This window comes from Zootoca vivipara, chromosome 5 (assembly GCF_965207765.1).
Source record: "Zootoca vivipara chromosome 5, rZooViv2.hap1.1, whole genome shotgun sequence".
NCBI classification, from domain to species: Eukaryota; Metazoa; Chordata; class Lepidosauria; order Squamata; family Lacertidae; genus Zootoca; species Zootoca vivipara.
Window position 1 is genome coordinate 1,369,723 of NC_142588.1, and position 18,646 is coordinate 1,388,368.

Genomic DNA, 18,646 nt, shown 5'->3' on the forward strand with positions numbered 1-18,646 from the left:
TAATGAATGAATAACAGAAATTGGAATCAAATAATGGTGTCCGTCTCTTGAATTTCTAAAGATCTTCTCCTTTCTTGCTACCGTTTTTCTTTCTCCATTTCCCACACACTTTTTTCCATTTAGAGAGATTTTCCCCACCATTATTATACCCACAAAACAATTCAGATACTGGTTTGTAATGTAATCGCTGTATAATCTTCACCTACTTCAGTTCCATCAGGACTGACCATTTCTTCTTTTCATTTTACATTCAATTCCTCTGAATTAGATGTACTTGAAATGAATACTGTATAATGTTCCAGTAATAAAAAATTCCCCCCACATTCAATTGCAGCTCCACTCCACTACAGCATGTAACGTTCAGAAGTCTCCTAACAATTTAATTTTCTTTTCTGCAGGTATAAGAAAAATCTGAAAGCGCTCTACATTGTACATCCAACCAATTTCATAAAAATAATTTGGAACATTTTTAAACCTCTAATCAGGTACATATTGGTTTGCTGGAGACAATTTTGTACTTAGCTGAAGGGTAGTTTGCTTTTTTTCTCACTCTTAAGTGGATTTCTAGAAACATCTGTGTTATAGAAAACACAAGGTAAAAAATACTTGGGGAGCCTGCCAATGAAATACATTATGGGTGATGAGGACTTGGCATGAGTACGTGAAATTATTTTATTTTACGTTTCCTCCTAACTGTCTACTGTGTTCAGAGTTCTCACTCTTCCCACTCTGTCCCATTGTGCTCACTATGTTGATGTCTCTGTTACTTGCACTAAACGTGCTGATGGAACTAAATCTCCGTGAGTTCATAAGACTTGACTTCCCAGCATCCTAGAGTACTCCCGCCTCCTTCCCAAAGCCCTGGGGTGTCAAATACTGATTTCTCCTCCCACACAACAAGGCAGTGTGTGGCCCGCAGGTCCCATGTCGAAGTACTCTGGCAGCCCACACTTGGTATGGAAACATGGACCATTCTGGTCTAGATCCTCTCTGTTAGTGTGGTGCTTAGGTACATATGGGATCTAGTGGAGTTCTTTTCGTCTTTTGCTAAAAGTCCCCTCCCTTAGATTGCAGCTGGTGGGCTGAGACTCAGAGAACATTTGTGTGTATGTGTGTGTGCTTAATGTTCAAGAAGTTTCCAAGTCCAAGAACTTACAAGGCATCTGAAAAGAACTGCTTGCTTTCTTTTGTTTCAAGCTGAGGGGAAGAATAATTTAGAGGTTCAGGGGGGTAGGAGTGGGTGTTGGGTGCCTTTTCCAGACGTAGCGATTGGAAACACTCATGTTTACCTCCATCCCAGCCTTGGAGTTGGCTTTTTCCAGTCAGGGAGAGAGTGAAAGGGCTGGGTTCCATGCCATTAAAAAGCAGCAAAACCATAAAACATTAATGTCAAGGTAGCAGATCCTGCAGAACGGGAAGCCCTCCTGAGGTAAAGAGCAAATTATCTGTATTATAAAAACTGTATTAATAGTGTTAAGTTATTTAAGGCACTGCTTCAATGGGTAACACAATCTGTTTTTGGTGTGCGTGTGTGTTTTTCTTTTGGAATTCGCTAATAGGCTGGCATAAATGCTTCATTTTATCACAGAAGAGCATCCTGGAAGGCCTAACTAGGTTTGTACACCCTGAGGATCAAGTGTGTTAATTCTGTAAAAGTGCTTCCTTGACAGCAGAAGCCAACTCTTGGGGTTAATTAAATCCATCTAATTAAAATGTCTGTCGTCTTCCACTAGGGGTGCTGGTGCATGCAGAGCTGGGCTTTCGATGTTATTCTGCAGAATAATTTACGGAAATGGGAATACAGTAATATTAACTATGTTAGCCCAATTTGTGTCTTATTTTCAGGGTCTAAGAAAGGGATACATGAAAGGGCACTTACTCTCTCTGGGGCCCAGAGATCTGAGACCATTACCCATTACTATTAAGTTCTAGATAATGCTTGATTATATATTTGGTCCAACCCCCTGCAATGCAGGAATGTCTGCTAAAGGATCCACGACAGATAGCCATCCAACCTCTGCTTAAAAACCTCCAAGGAAGGAGAGTCCAGCACCTCCCGGGGGAGACCTTCCACTGTTGAACAGCTCTTGCAGTCAGGAAGTTCTTCCTGATGTTTAGTCAGAATCTCCTTTCTTGTAGCTTGAAACCTTTGGTTCAGCTCCTACCCTCTACAGCAGGAGAAAACAAGCTTATTCCATCTTCCATGCGACATTCCTTGAGATAGTTGAAGATGGCTGTCATATCTCCTGTCAGTCTTGTCTTTCCCAAACTAAACACACCCAACTCTCTCAACTGTTCTTCATAAGGCTTGGATTCCCGACCCTTAATCATCTTTGACACTGTTCTTGGAACAATTTCAGCTCAGTCCCATTGAATATTGGACAAACTGCTTCTGACACTATCTTTAAAAGAGAGAGAAGACTGTGTTGTGCTGCATCAAGTTCCTCTGTAGCGTATGTTATCACAGCTTACAGGCTTCTTTCCCATGCCCCTCTGACTGCAGGAACCATGTGGAAGGGGCAGATAAGATCATTTCTGCTTGGGAAGTGTAGCCCTTTGTAGGGATCAAAGTTCTCACCAGAAAAACAACAACAACAAATTATTTCTGCAACACATGTGGGGTCGTCAGAGAATTCCAATGGAAATGGGAGTGGAAATTCTGAGTGTTTTCTTACTCATCCTGCATCTGGAACAGAAATCAATCCAGTGAATACAGTTGGTATTCATTGCTGTTTTCATCCCTTGTGCCCTTCAGCTCTCTATATTGGGCAAACAGGCCAAACCCTACGCCAAAGGATAAACGGACATAAATCTGACATCAGGAATCACAAGACAGAGAAGCCAGTAGGAGAATACTTCAGTCTCCCAGGACATTCAGTACAGGATCTCAAAGCAGCTGTCTTATTACAAAAGAATTTCAGGAATAGCCTTGAAAGAGAAGTTACTGAATTACAACTTATTACTAAACTGAGTATTATGGAGAGACATGGTCTGAATAGAGATATTGGACTCTTGTCTCATTACATATGCTAAAGCTATTTTTGGTCATCTGCATACTATCCCTTGCTTTTTCCTGTAGGACTAATTGCAGTCATTAACAGTCCTCAACAGGTTTACCATACCCATTGAGCCATCTCCTACTACCCTCCTGAGAAAAACCCCACCCCACCCTCCCACTATATATAAGGGCAGGCATCAGCAACCTCCAGCCCATGGGCTGGATATGGCCCACGGAGGCCGTTTATCCGGCCCACGACCCGCCCGGTCACCGAGCCACCCACTCGGCAAGTCCCCCACGTGCTGCGCTAAATCAGCACGGCGCGGCACAGGGACTCGCTAAGTGGCACTGGAAATGGCATCTGCACGTGCGCAGATGCCAGAAACCGTGTCTAGGCATGTCCCTGGCGCCGGAAATCGCTTCTGCGCAAGCGAAATTTTCAGCATCTGGGCATGCGCAGAAGCGATTTTTGTGCACAGGTGCCAGAAACCGCGTCTGGGCATGCCCTGGCATGCGCAGACGTAATTTCTGGCATCGTGCAGTGCATGTCCAGCCCAAGGACGAGCTCCGTGGGACGGATCCGGCTCATGGCCGCATAAGCTTGCCGACGCCTGTATAAGAGTCTGGTGACTTCTGTTTCAGTATATCTGAGGTGTGCATGAACACGAAAGCTTATACCCAGAACAAACTTAGTTGGTCTCTAAGGTGCTACTGGACAATTTTTTTATATATATATTTGACTGCGTCAGACCAACATGGCTACTACTACAAAAGATTTATAATTGGTAATTCCCCTCCCCTCCTAATCTGCATTGGATTTCCTTTGCATTGAAAAGAATAGTGTGGAATATCCTAATAACAGCAACAGTAATTTCAATTTAATATTCCACCATAGCAGACAATGAGATGAATAACTTGGTTTTCATTGGAATCCGAGCTGCAGCAGAATGGAAACTGTACAACCAACACTGACACCTACATCCAGATATTAGCAGGAGCAGAAAGGGACTAGGCAGCAGGAAGGCAGTTTCCATTCTGTCAAGGTAGTGAAGAATTGGACCTATGAAAACTGCTGCCATGCGATTTATTCTCTCCATATAAAACAAGGCACAAATTGCTTTGCCAGCAATAAGGTCTATTTTTTCCACTTAACTATTGACATAGAAAGCTTAACAGAACACACTTTCCATACATTTTTAATGCCGCATTAAAATAAAGGTTTTTGTTTCCCTCTCAAAACAATGGTTTCTATATCTATGCAAATAGCAGTTACATTAGGATGGAAGACAGACATTTTTATTCAAATTGGACTCAAGCGTGGTATGTTTATGTTTGATCAAATGAAAACCAATGCATCTTGTGCCACGGCTGCTTTAATCATAGTCCACTTTTGACACTCAGGTTTCATAATATTAAAGTAACACTTTCAGGAAATATTCCTAATTCCTGCGTTTGTATAAATTTTCTTATATTTTTAGTCACAAGTTTGGAAAAAAGGTAATCTACCTGAATTACCTGAGTGACCTGAGAGACCATCTTAAATACGACCAACTTAAGATCCCTCAAGAAGTTATTCGGTATGTAACACATTCAAAACAGTCCTTAAGGTTCTTTTTTTAAAAAAAGAAAGAGGTCTTATATTAAATTGTTTTCCTTTTTCTGTCTGATTAAATGTTTGCTATACCTGATCTATTCTTGGCTACATGTTATCGTACAAAGTCCATTGTCACCAGTAATAACCTCTAAGAAATGTTGAATGGTTCACCACAGAGAAAGTAAATAGGTCTCTGCAGGGGTTAGAATATCTGTTTAAGAAACGGTTACACATGGGACCAGCCTTGTACGTTATGCACCAGAATATCATTTGGGCTGTATTTATTCTGTGTTGAAAAGGAAAAGGAAATTCTGCCTCCAGTAATACAAACTGTGCGCCAAGAAAAGCTGGTTTTTGCAACTTGTTCAAATTATGCGAACTGAGGAAATGTGTTCCTACTTTACTTATTTGACCTCATTATGAATGTAAGACGAGCCTGCTGGATCAGACCAATGGCCCATTTAGTCCAGCATCCTGTTCTTGCAATGCCTGGCCAGATGGATGTCTGTGGGGTGCCCACAAGCAGGGCATGAGCATGACTGCGCTCTGCACACCTGCAACAGCTAGCAACTGGTGCTCAGACGTATAATGCTTCTGACCCTGGAGGCAGAACATAGCCATCGTGGCTAGTAGCTGTTGCAGCCTTATCTTCCATGAGTTCAGCACTGCACTTTATTTTATCTGTCCTGAATCTTCTAGCCATCAGCTTCACGAGTTCTAATGCTTTCCTCTAACCACTCTCTAACCAGGGACCCAGGTGGCGCTGTGGGTTAAACCACTGAGCCTAGGGCTTGCTGATCAGAAGGTTGGCGGTTCAAATCCCTGCAACGGGGTGAGCTCCCGTTGCTCGATCCCAGCTCCTGCCAACCTAGCAGTTCGAAAGCACGTCAAAATGCAAGTAGATAAATAGGGACCGCTACAGCGGGAAGGTAAACGGTGTTTCCATGTGCTGCTCTGGTTTGCCAGAAGCGGCTTTGTCATGCTGGCCACATGACCTGGAAGCTGTACGCCGGCTCCCTCGGCCAATAATGCGAGATGAGTGCGCAACCCCAGAGTAGGTCACAACTGGACCTAATAGTCAGGGGTCCCTTTACCCTTAACCACTCCCTCTATGCCATACATAGCTTTATAAACTTCTATCCCATCACCTCTGACTTGTCTTCTCTCTAAACTAAAAAGTCCAAAATGCAGCAACGTTTCCTTGTAGGGGAGTTGCAGAGCACACTAACCCCCTGCATTAAACCACTGGCAACCAGCTTCTTCTCGGACTTCTGGTTTTTCAGCTGGAGTTACTCACACTTTCAAGCCTATCCAGCCATAAAGGCCAGAAGCCTCAATAGATTAGCCGTGGAGTGTTCCAGCAATTCTCATGTTACCAGAACTCCCAGTTGCAGCCATTGTTATTTTCCTTAAAGTTCTTTGAATCTCCAGATGAGGGAAGTACCTATAAAATGCTTCGTGACAGTATTTTACATGCTTTGGTTGACTGACAGAAGCTGGTGTTGCAGATCAGATCAGAAGAATCTTTATTTGCATCAGCCACTAGCGATAGCAATAAAAGAAAACAAAATGTACAGGTGCTGTATCACTGTTATATAAATGGTTTTTTGTACACCAGTACGTAAATATATAATAATTTAACATTCATCCATGCCTCCCTGCTTAATAAATAACCATGCAGTTAATGTACAAGAGGAGTTATACTTCCATCTTGTAAAAGTGACAGAATTATGATTTTAACTCAGAGCTGTTTTGCAAACAGAGGCTGCCAACCTGCTTCCCTAGCAAGTGTTGTGTCTGTGTATGCGAAGTGTATTTGTAAAAACAAGTACAGTGGTACCTCGGTTTATGAACACAATTGGTTCCGGAAGTCTGTTCATAAACTGAAGCGTTCATAAACTGAAGCGAACTTTCCCATTGAAAGTAATGGAAAGTGGATTAATCTGTTCCAGACGGTCCGCGGAGTACTTAAACTGAAGCGTTCATAAACTGAAGCGAACTTTCCCATTGAAAGTAATGGAAAGTGGATTAATCCGTTCCAGACGGGTCCGCGGAGTACTCAACCTGAAGTGTACTTAACCCGAAGCATGGGTGTAATTGGTTCCGGAAGTCTGTTCATAAACTGAAGCGTTCATAAACTGAAGCAAACTTCCCCATTGAAAGTAATGGAAAGTGAATTAATCCGTTCCAGATGGGTCCGCGGCGTTCGTAAACCGAAAATTCGTAATCCGAGGTGTTCGTAAACCGAGGTTCCACTGTATGCCCATGCATGCTTGTTGTTACGACTTTAAATATTCAAATGTATGTGTACAGTATCTTAGCTGTTCACTTAAGCAATGGCGGTGTGTGATTTGGCCCTTTGGTCCAGCCTTGCGCAGTGATCACCTTCCCGGGTTTTCTGCCCAGAAGCTGATCTCCCACAACTGAGGAAATGAGAGAGCCGTGTGCAGTCTTGAGGTTCACTCTTCTTGAGGTTCAAAAGTGTGAGGTGTATGAAGGGCATAAAGTCAGAGGAATAGAGTCAAAGAATTGCAGTTGCAGCTGCCATGGTACTGCGTTTTCTTTTGCTCCAGAAGCATTTGGAGGAGAGACGGGATGTATTGTTGTTAGAAGCCTCCAGTGCCGGGTTGCCAGAGTAGGCACCAGTGTTTTAGGGTAAGGTTACCAGATTTTTTTCAATGAACCCGGGGACACTTTAATTAATTCATTAATTAATTACTTACTACACATTCGGGACATTGATGCTGCAGCGATGGCTGTGGCAGAGGGGCAGCTGCCACCTTGACCTCAACCATCACGTTTCCCCTTCCTCCAAGGCTTCTATCTCCTTTCTCCATGAGCCTGGGCAGCCCCGTAGTTGTTGGTTCTTCGGTGGTGGTGGTGGTGGTGGTGGGGAAGCGGTGCGCGGTGGGTCAGGCATGGAAGGCGGAGAAGGAGGGCCGAGAGAAGCGGTGGCGGTGAGGCTCGGGCAGCGCGATTCCTCCCTTCCCATCGGAGCAGCCCAATCCCAACTCCTACTTGTGTGCAAGCAGGAAGGGGTGGGGATCCCTCAGCTGGGAAGGGAGGCTTCCTTGCCTAACTGAGAGATCCTTGCCTCCCCCTGATTGCATGCAAGCTCTGATAGGCAGCGTGAAGCCTCCCTTTACAGCTTAGTTACTGGGGTCAGGGAAGGTGGAGGCAGCCCGGAAGCTGAATCTTAGAGCCCCTGCACAACCATCATATGGGGACTTCTGAGAAGTTCCTGAAGCCAGCCAGAGCCAACTGCTCCGAGCTGCTGAGGCTGCCGCTGCTGTGTTTCCCGGGGACATTAGATGAAATCTGGGGACATTCCAGGGATGGAATTTGTCCGGGGACTTATTTGCAAATCTGGGGACTGTCCCCAGGAAACAGGGACATCTGGTAACCCTATTTTAGGGGCCCTGTGACAAAAGAGCCAAATAATACTGATTTGATCTTGACAGAAAATTACAAAAATATATCGGGATAATTTGGCAGCCCCCCCCCCCGAGATTTTGACTGCCTTGGGGCCTCCACAGGGTTTAATCCAGCACTGGAAGCCTCTGAACCAAGATGCACAAGCTGGGTAGTTAAGACTAGTTAAACAAAAGAATTTGCTCCTGCAAGATGTGGTTATGGTGGACAACTTGCATGGCTTTTAAAGGATGGGGGTTATCAGTGGCTTCTAATCCTTACCTCCGGGATCAATGGCAGTATGCTTCTGAATATCAGTACCTGAAGAGCACCAGCGGGGAGAGGGCTGTTGTGTTCATATCTTGCTTGTGGGCAGCTGGTGAGTCACCATGAGTACAGGATGATGGAGGAGATGCAGCTTTGGTCTGATCTAGCAGGGCTCTGCTTAAATTCTTTCTCATCTTACTCTTGTGTAGCTTTAATGACAGAAAAGAGGGAGGGCAGGACACACACAGTTGCTATACAACCAGAGAAGCAGGACACTGTTGCATTCCTGGTGCTCTTTTTCTCATGATCTTAAAGGACTAAAGGCCTTATTTTAATTTTATTTATTTTGATTGATTGACTCAGAATATTTCTAGATCATCCCCCTTTAAAAGAGCTCAGGGCAATGGATGTCAAAACAAACAGGCAAAATACAACACTCCCCCTCCTCAAGGTCATTGCGAGAACCAAGATCCCAGCATTAGTGCTGCAACTTTCAAACTAAAACAAAACCATTATTTAGACCTGAAGTGCCCATGAGAAAAGTGTTCTAGCAGAGTTCACCTAGGCCGTGAATCCATATAGACCCAATATGGCTGCACTTTTGCATGCTTTAAGTGGTTAATCTCATCTAAGGTATGGTTGCCATACGTAGGGAATTTCCTAGACATAACCGGGATTCGGCCATCAGAAATAGTGTCTGGGCAGGAATCATTTTAATGTCCAGGAAATCAAAAAAAAAAAAGCTCAACAACTTTTGTGTCCAGATTTTCACTTTTGAAATATGGCAGCCCTAATCTAAGGTGCGTCACACACATATTCCTTAAAATAATTTCTATAAACAAAAAACAAAAACCCTAACCTGAAGATAAACAGTAATGTTAAGGTATTCCATATTGGTGCAATACAAAAGAATACCAAGTGATGTTAGCTATCGGATAAGATCAGGCATCCCCAAACTGCGGCCCTCCAGATATTTTGGCCTACAACTCCCATGATCCCTAGCTAACAGGACCAGTGGTCAGGGAAGATGGGAATTGTAGTCCAAAACATCTGGAGGGCCAAAGTTTGGGGGTGCCTGGATAAGATGAAGTGTACTCCAGCAAGTGGGGAATTGAGAATAGCAAGTGGTACATTTTGTTGATATTTTATATTTTAATATTATGTGAAGAGATTACAGTCTGAAATTAAGATTTCAATGTGATTGAACTCCTAGAACTTGTTATACGTCTTTGTAAGTTTTTCTTGAGAAACATGAATGATTCAAACACCATTCTAGAATATTAAGTGTACTTTTCTCCACTAGACATGATGAAAATCTTCACACTAAACAAAAGAAAAAACCACTTACTGCAGTGAAGATCCCTCCACCAAGACCCCCTCTTCCAACCCAGCAGTTTGGTGTCAGCCTCCAATAGTAAGCCACACAATTTCTTTCATACAGTATGTTGTTGGAAAAAGGACTCTTTCACTGTAAGTTTTCTTTTTACTCAATCTGGATGAGTTGCCATGTCTTTCTTTGTTCTCTTTCTCACAATGCTTAAAACTCCTTCAGTTATGAGTGCCTACATTGCAACAGAGAACCCAGAACATTCATGAACCCAGAAACACATTTATTTTTGAGTTGTTAAAGAAAGGAAGGATAAGGAGGCCTGTTATTAATGATTGTGAAATGACTACATCATTCAGAAATCTGCAGAATACAATCTATAGGAATGAGAAATCCCACACATTTGTATGTGAGGCAAAAACATATTTTCACTAGAATATTTTGTTAATTATGTGTGGACCAACCCCAACTGACTTTGGAACTGGTCTTGCCTAAGTGGATTTCAGACTGTGTTTGGATTGGGTTCCTGGCTTTGATGCCACATTGCCATATCCTGAAAGCATCCTTTCCACATGGACTTATCTGCTGAGGAACCTATCAAATTGAGCCATGAAACTCTAACTGGATCTACTAGACCCCAAATTTGTAAGCAACGTGGAATAAAGTCACTTCTGGGGCCCATCCGGAATTAGCGGCTCTGAAACTTAAGCTGCATTAGTTTCAAGGTAGATCTGCCCCTGCATTCCTTATACAGAACCAAATTTCTTTTTATTGAAAAGAACCAGGAAACAGATGCCTTCTTGCAGGTTTGGATCAGCCACAGAAATCCATCACTGATGAGAGGGCTTGCCTCTGTCTTTATCTAGGACTGCCGCAATTCATATGCCACATTGGATAAAAACCCCTTTTCCTTCCTATTCTTTTTTACCGCAAGATGGTAGTAAAGATTTGCTTTCTTGGAAAGACCATTATGGGCCCCTGTGGAATACAAGATTAGTTAACTACAGAAATGTTCCTGGTATCTAAATACTACAGAACGGATCAGGAACATTTCAGAGATGAGCTGGGTTATAGCTTGATTACTCATCACTTGCTGAGTCACAGCTGAGCGTGTGAACAGACTCCATTGAGCAGCATGGTGCTTGGAAATGCTCTGAATTTTCATTCATTTGTAATTTATTTGTTGATTCAAATATGAGCTGTCCCTGTAAGAAAACGGTATGGAAACCCTGTGAGAAAACTTGTTCAGATTTGTTTTTCTTTCCTCCAACAGTCTCAAAGCTAAAAACAAAGGTGAATTAATCCCACCAGTAATGAAGCACACAGTGTCTTATCTAAAAAGGAAAGGTAAGGATTTACTTTGGTTTTAGATGAAAAATATCTGGGATTTGGGGGGGGGGGATTCCAGCAGTCAGTTTCCACAGTGAAAAGCAGCTGTGGGGATGGAGTGGATCAGACCACAGAGCCACATGGGTGAAATGAAAGAACCAAAAATGCATTCTGTTCTAAGCATCTAGCTTCACTGTTTCCTTGAATAACGGCCCCATATTTACAATGGTCTGAGTATTTATACAACACAGTTACCCACACACCATGCACTAGTGACTTTTTGCTTATAAGGTCAGGAAATGGCAAGTGAAGCTCTCTTCACATCCTGGGCTAAATTGTTCCATTGATTATTAAGTAGAACTTCCCGTAAGAATCAATGAGGAACTCGGCTTCCAAAATAAAAATGTCTGTAGCCAACTCTCCCTTCCCTTTGCTTTTAAATAAAAGAGTTACATGCCCATACCTGTCATTTGGACTTAGGAAGGACCGTAGTTCCTGGGTACTCGGTTAATGCAATATTGTAAAATAGGTACAGTATAAGTATTTTTGATGTGCATATTGCTGATTAAACACAAGAGCCATTCCCGAGTCATTGTGCTATTAAGTAGCACACCCTTGCTTTCATTCTTCTCTTGGCCCTTGCATCCAAGCCATGAAATTTGTCTTAGAAAGGAGCAGGGACTACTACCACACCCACTGACCACCGCTGGTTATTTAGAAAGGTGCTTGTATCCTCCTTGAGCCTTCCTTCTCAGACCCAACACTGTCATTCTTTCTCTGCTACCCTTTTATACTTCTGAAAACCCTTCCTCCAGCATACCAGCAGCTTCAGTCAACCGCCTGCCAATCTCACGGAATACTTCCACCCCTTTGCTATCAAGGTGAAATCCCAGGGCATCACTCAGCTCAGCAGTACCCTCCCTCCCCAAGGGTGTAGCGGGAAGCTGCTTTACCACTCAGTGCTTTGAGTATCCAAAATGTGGCAAATATAAACAATCATACCTGAAAATTGGCAATCTCAGGCAAATTTTGTGAACGTTAGCATTCCCTGGTGTTTGTCTTCATTTGTTGGGACAGATCTCAACAGCTTATGTGACTGTCAGTGTTCACTGGTGCATCTTTTAAGTATTTGGACCGTCACAAATTTCATCTGGGGTTGTCAACATGCAAATGTCATTTGCTTGTTTTCAGACACCCACAGTGGTGATTTACTTCTTTATTTGGTGCATTTGTTAGCTGCTCAGCCAGCAAAGTCCTGTTATAGATACAACTCAGAACTGCTGTGTATACGCAGTGTATACTGTGTATTTTTATTTTACCTTTGAATGTGGGTTAAACTGACATACAGAAAAGCAGCAAATATGAAGCAGGTATTAGATTGCTCCCATTATGTTTCAGATACTTAACCATAGTGGTAAACATGGGCTTATTTTATTCTCACATCACTCATTTTAAGTAGGCTAGGCAGAGAGAGAGAGAGAGAGAGAGAGAGAGAGAGAGAGAGAGAGAGAGAGAGAGAGAGAGAGAGAGAGAGAGAAGCTAACCAGAGAGGTCACCCAGTGAGCTTTCGTCCAGAGGGGGAGATTCAAGCCTCATCCACTCTTGTCCAAGTCCAGTCTTAAGGCTGTCTGGATTTGAATTGCATATACATAAATATTTTTTTTCCTTTCCGGTGTCAATGACTGGGGGGGGGGGAGGTAAGCATTTGAAATTACATTCTTAAATGTACGTTTTGAAAGTTCCTTATTATCTTTGAATGTGTGAGAACTAATGCCAGTATTCTGTCCATATCCAGAGTTGGAACTAGAACTGCTGTGCTATGCACATGCAGTTGAGAGTAAATCGCACTGAGCTCAAAAGGATTTCAATGTTTGGGTGTGTTTGTAGGGCTTTTTTGTTTTGGTTCCCCCCAGACTTCTTTATTGAAAGTTCAAAAAGTACATAATTATGTGTGCACTAAACATGATGAGACAAAAAGAAAAAGAGAAATAGCACCCGTGTCGACAGTGTTCTCGAAGCTACGAACATGAGTTTGACCAAACTGCGGGAGGCAGTGGAAGACAGGAGTGCCTGGCGTGCTACGGTCCATGGGGTCACAAAGAGTCGGACACGACTAAACGACTAAACAACAACAGGGGAAAATAAAGGGGGAAGGGGGAATCCAAAACTGTATACTTTACAGAGTTGTTATTGTGCCTCACCAGATCTTAAGCTATTACTGTACAGTATTTGTAAGAATGGATTCAAAATATCATTGAATTTGTCCATGGCAAGTCTGCGTTTATATGCAAGTTTTTCAAGTGTTGTGAGTTTGTATAAGTCTTCAATCCAATCGTAGAAGGGAGCTGCATTTTTATTTTTCCAATTCATCACTATCAGTCTTTTTGCTGTGGTCAGGGCACAGAGAGTCCACTCGTATTGTCCCTTTGTAGGGTATATAATTCCCCTTTTGTAGGGTATATAATTCCCTGGGTATATAATTCAAGAGGATATTTTGATCTGTAAATGTAAGGTTGTTCCATACAGTTCTGTTTATAGTTTCAGCTACCTTGGGTTTGTTGGAATACGTATAATGCTAAGGCAGAAGGGTGAACTGCCCAAGGCTATTCTGTATGTCTAGCCAGGAATTTGAACACAGACCTCTAAAATCCACCCCCAGAAAAGTAGTACCTTGGGTTAAGAACTTAATTCGTTCCGGAGGTCTGTTCTTAACCTGAAACTGTTCTTAACCTGAAGCACCACTTTAGCTAACGGGGCCTCCTGCTGCTGCCGCGCCGCCGGAGCACGATTTCTGCTCTCATTCTGAAGCAAAGTTCTGAACCCAAGGTACTATTTCTGGGTTAGCGGAGTCTGTAACCTGAAACGCCTGTAACCCGAGGTACCACTGTATTTATCTTCCAAAAAGACCAAGGGATATCCACTCACATCTCAGGCTGCCTGATTAATGTGATCTCTGGTATGAATAATAGGTCAGACCATTATTTCATATTTCTATGCTGTAGTTCAATGTTGCTCTGTCCTCAAGACTGGCAGGAAGGCTACCCGGCAAAGGTTTGATGCTATGGCACTTCTAAAGTAAGAAAGATGTGAGTCTCAAACAACCATTCCAGACAAGCACAGCTGCTGCCTGTAATTCAGATTAATGTCTTCAATTAAGGCTTGCTGCAAGTCACTTTAAACTAAAGCATACCGGGGAAAACAAAACAAAAACCCAGCCTGCTAAAAGGAAACATTTATTATGCAGCACTTTACACAAGGAGATCTTCAACAGACAAGAGCATTAACTGTTAAATAAACTCTCGTGAACCAAAGGACTGGCTGCTCTAAAATCTATCCCAAGTGAAACTTGTCTAGGCTGTAGAAAATAAGGGCAAACTATTATGCCCACAACAAAATTGGGAGAATGAGATTGAGAATGAAAGTTGTCTTTTGGGACAGGAAAAAGAATAAGGCCACATTTTCCAGATATTTGGGAAAGAAGAAAGCTTGGACCCCCGAGCAAGGAAATCTGAAAGAGAACTCATTTGTATACATTATACAACTACAACTGGGACGCAGGTGGCGCTGTGGGTTAAACCACAGAGCCTAAGGCTTGCCGATCAGAAGGTCAGCGGTTCGAATCCCTGCGACGGGGTGAGCTCCCGTTGCTCAGTCCCAGCTCCTGCCAACCTAGCAGTTCGAAAGCGCGTCAAAGTGCAAGTAGATAAATAATAATAATTATTATTATTATTTATTATTATTATTATTATTTATACCCCGCCCATCTGGCTGGGTTCCCCCAGCCACTCTGGGCGGCTTCCAACAAAACATTAAAATACAGAAATCAAACATTAAAAGCTTCCCTAAACAGGGCTGCCTTGAGATGCCTTCTAAAGGTCTGGTAATTGTTGTTCTCTTTGACCTCTGGTGGGAGGGCATTCCACAGGGTGGGTGCCACTACCGAGAAGGCCCTCTGCCTAGTCCCCTGTAACTTGGCTTCTCATAGCGAGGGAACCGCCAGAAGACCCTCAGCGCTGGATCTCAGTGTCTGGGCAGAACGATGGGGGTGGAGACGCTCCTTCAGGTATACTGGACCGAGGCCGTTTAGGGCTTTAAAGGTCAACACCAACACTTTGAATTGTGCTCGGAAACGTACTGGGAGCCAATGTAGGTCTTTCAGGACCGGTGTTATATGGTCTCGGCGGCCGCTGTCAGTCACCAGTCTAGCTGCCGCATTCTGGGTTAGTTGTAGTTTCCGGGTCACCTTCAAAGGTAGTCCCACATAGAGCGCATTGCAGTAGTCCAAGCGGGAGATAACTAGAGCATGCACCACTCTGGCAAGACAGTCTGCGGCCAGGTAGGGTCTCAGCCTGCGTACCAGATGGAGCTGATAAACAGCTGCCCTGGACACAGAATTGACCTGTGCCTCCATGGACAGCTGTGAGTCCAAAATGACTCCCAGGCTGCGCACCTGGTCCTTCAGGGGCACAGTTACCCCATTCAGGACCAGGGAGTCCTCCACACCCGCCCGTCTCCAGTCCCCCACAAACAGTACCTCTGTCTTGTCAGGATTCAATCTCAATCTGTTAGCCGCGATCCATCCTCCAACCGCCTCCAAACACAATAGGTACCGCTACAGCGGGAAGGTAAACGGCGTTTCCGTGGGCTGCTCTGGTTCACCAGAAGTGGCTTTGTCATGCTGGTCACATGACCTGGAAGCTGTACGCTGGCTCCCTCGGCCAATAATGCGAGATGAGCGCTGCAACCCCAGAGTCGGTCACGACTGGACCTAATGGTCGGGGGTCCCTTTACCCTTTACAACAACAACAACAACACAAGCTGTGCGTTGGTGACAAAGTCACTTCCCATTTCTACTTTTTAAAAGATGCATGGTGGAGCCGCGATGTTGCTAAACTGCTCACATGAATAGATGAATTGTGTGAGTGGCTTCTTCATGCAACTGAACCTTCTTATGATCATCAGACTCAGCTCACAATCTTTTAAGGACCGATGGAAACCTCTTATATTTATGGGTCAACTCAGATGCCTATTTAGAGTAGCCCAATGAGCCAACTATGTGGAGACAACTCCCAGTCAGGGCCGTCCCATCCATGAAGCAGACTGAGGCAGCTGTATCATTGAAGGGGTGCCTCCTCAGGCATTTCCACTGCTGCCACTACCAGAGAAGTGAGGAGAAACAGCTGTGGCAGCTTCTGGGTTGTGGCAAGACTTCAGCCCCACACAATCAAACTGAAGCCTCCATGTGATCTCGTGGGGCTCTTGTGCGATCTTGCCAGGAGTGCCAGGTTCCACCCAACATTGTGCACGCAAAGTCATGCACACTGCACATGATGTCACACACTGGGAGGAGCCCCGGTGCACCCTCCAAAAGGCCCAGAGGGGCTTACTACAGCTGTGGTGGGCTCCATAGGGCCTTCCCCCCAGCAGAGGGAGCCTGGTGTAGCCAGGGCTGGGTCCACTGGAGCCCACGTAGCTGAGACATATTGAGGGGGCCTGGCCCCCTCATTGAAAATTTTGTGGGTGCCTTGGCACCCACGGCCCCACAGAGATGGTGCCAGTGGATTTCGCTGGAACCTAGAAGTTGCAGTTGTAAGGCTTTGGTGGGCAGCATGTGCACTTCACCTATCTGAAGGACCATCTTCACCCTTATGACCCTGCCTTAATATTAGCATCTGAGACGTTGCTTCGTAGTCCACCAATTGAGAGCTGTCATATAAGTGAGTAGCAGGGACGGTGCCTTTTCCGTGACAACCCCACATTTGCAGAACACAGCCGCCACCTCACCGGAAATAGGTTTGATCTTGTATTTTTGGCCTTTAGGAAAGCTTTATAAGAGTTTTTTCATCCAGTTGAGTAATTTTATGATGCTGTGTTTTAACAATTGTTTTATCTCTTGCTGCCTTCTTTTAACATCAATTTTACTGTTAGAATTCAGAATTTTAGGGTATCTGAAATATACTCAGGAGTCCTGTAGTGACTTCATGCTCTTTATCGCAGCTTGTAAAACAGTGAATGAAACCTCAGGCTTTTATATACATTATTTACACAATGAGTCCCGTCTGATTGGCTGATTCTGCTTCCCTCCTGGAGCCTGATTGGTCTTTTCCTGCAGGCCAATCAGTTGTTGCATTCTAGGATCCTACTTGCCTATTGTTCTAGAATCCAAGCTTAGTACATAACAGTATCATTGCTATGTGATTATGCTGCAAACTTTCTTGTGGGGGTACATATCCCCAAAACCAGGTCATAATAAATAAACCTGACCCTTCCTGTCAGCAGTGTGTATATAAGCAGAGCAACTGAAAAACACACTCCTGTACTCATGTGAACCACCACCAGGGTGCAGCTCCTGTGTTTGTGAGCATACTGTACTTAGTCAGACATCAGTTTCTCTTTGCACTGGAGACTTAGGGAGCTGAACCAGCACAAAGATGTTTGTGAACAGCAATTTTATGAGGAATCTTATTCATGCTTTCCCACCTCCACCCCACCTCCTTACAGGACTCAAAGCAGAAGGACTGTTTAGACGGTCAGCCAGCATACAAAGTATTAAGGAGATTCAGAAACTTTATAATCAGGGTAAGTTTTCATCTGCTATAATCAAAATATAATAATGATTTTTAAAATACTGTTTATGTTGGTGAGCATGGATTCCTTATCACTCTATTGGTTAATGATAAGCTGATTTGTAACCTGAAATGTCATGTTGTGTAAGGCTGTCTTCAGTGAGTAGTTGATTAATCATCTGCCTTTTAATTGATGACAATTAAATAGATGTGCATATTACCAAATATGGATTCCTTTGGGGAAATTGAAAGAAATTTGAGCTTGTGTTTGTATAGTAAATGATGATAAATTATAGCTCATTGTTATGAGTAAAGGCTACCCTTAATTTGTTTCCCCATTTGCTCTTCCGCTAACCTACCAGAACTATAATAATAAACAATTAATAGATAAACTAGCAGGATCTTAATTTTTAGCCCTACCAATTGAAATTGGTCCATGCTAGTTAATCAACTGAAACTTTTAGCCAGGATCAAAAGAACTACAATGGGTGTACTCAGTTGGATTGAGGCAGCCTCTTGCTAGGGCACAGGGTTTGCATCCATGAAGTCCCAGGCTCAGTCCCTAGAAGCGCCACTTAAGAGGACCCCTTACTTCACAGACTAGCTAATGTGGAGGGTTTGACTGCCACAGCCAGCATGGCCAATGGTCAGGGGTGGTGGCAGTTGTACACCAACAAGATGCTGGCTAGCCCTGGAGTAGACAGTACAGTGGTACCTCTACTTACGAATTTAATGCGTTCCGAATGCACATTCGTAAGTCGAAAAAAATTGTAAGTCAAATCCCATAGGAATGCATTGGGAGAAAAAAATCGTAAGTAGAAGCAACCCTATCTAAAAATTCGTAAGTAGAAAAAATCCTATCTAAACTGCATCCAAGATGGCGGACGGAGCTCCATTCGTAAGTAGAAACATTTGTAAGTAGAGTTATTTGTAAGTAGAGGTACCACTGTACTGTTTGGATGAATCAGTTGTCTGACTATAAGGCAGTTCTATATGCTGACTCCCTCCACCTTTGAACAGCAAAGTTACATTCCATATCACAAACCCATTTGAGGGTCCTCTATGTTTCTGAAGGGCATGAGGGCTGCTTTTGCATAAACACAAATCAAAAGACTCTTTGGGCACTTGGGAAGAGCTGCTCTGTGGGTCCAGGC

The 18,646-nt window shown here is 43.6% G+C and overlaps 1 protein-coding gene across 11 annotated transcripts in view; it reads left to right on the forward strand.

The window, feature by feature from the left end:
* The window catches only part of ARHGAP8 (Rho GTPase activating protein 8), an 80,216-nt gene that overhangs the window by 26,827 nt on the left and 34,743 nt on the right, over nt 1–18,646 (forward strand). For all 11 annotated transcript variants that reach the window (XM_088669933.1, XM_088669934.1, XM_088669937.1 and 8 more), the window contains 5 exons: nt 399–485; nt 4,477–4,575; nt 9,574–9,684; nt 10,871–10,944; nt 17,428–17,505. In XM_088669933.1, coding sequence (XP_088526059.1) covers nt 399–485; nt 4,477–4,575; nt 9,574–9,684; nt 10,871–10,944; nt 17,428–17,505 — 449 coding nt within the window. The remainder of the gene's footprint in view (nt 1–398; nt 486–4,476; nt 4,576–9,573; nt 9,685–10,870; nt 10,945–17,427; nt 17,506–18,646) is intronic.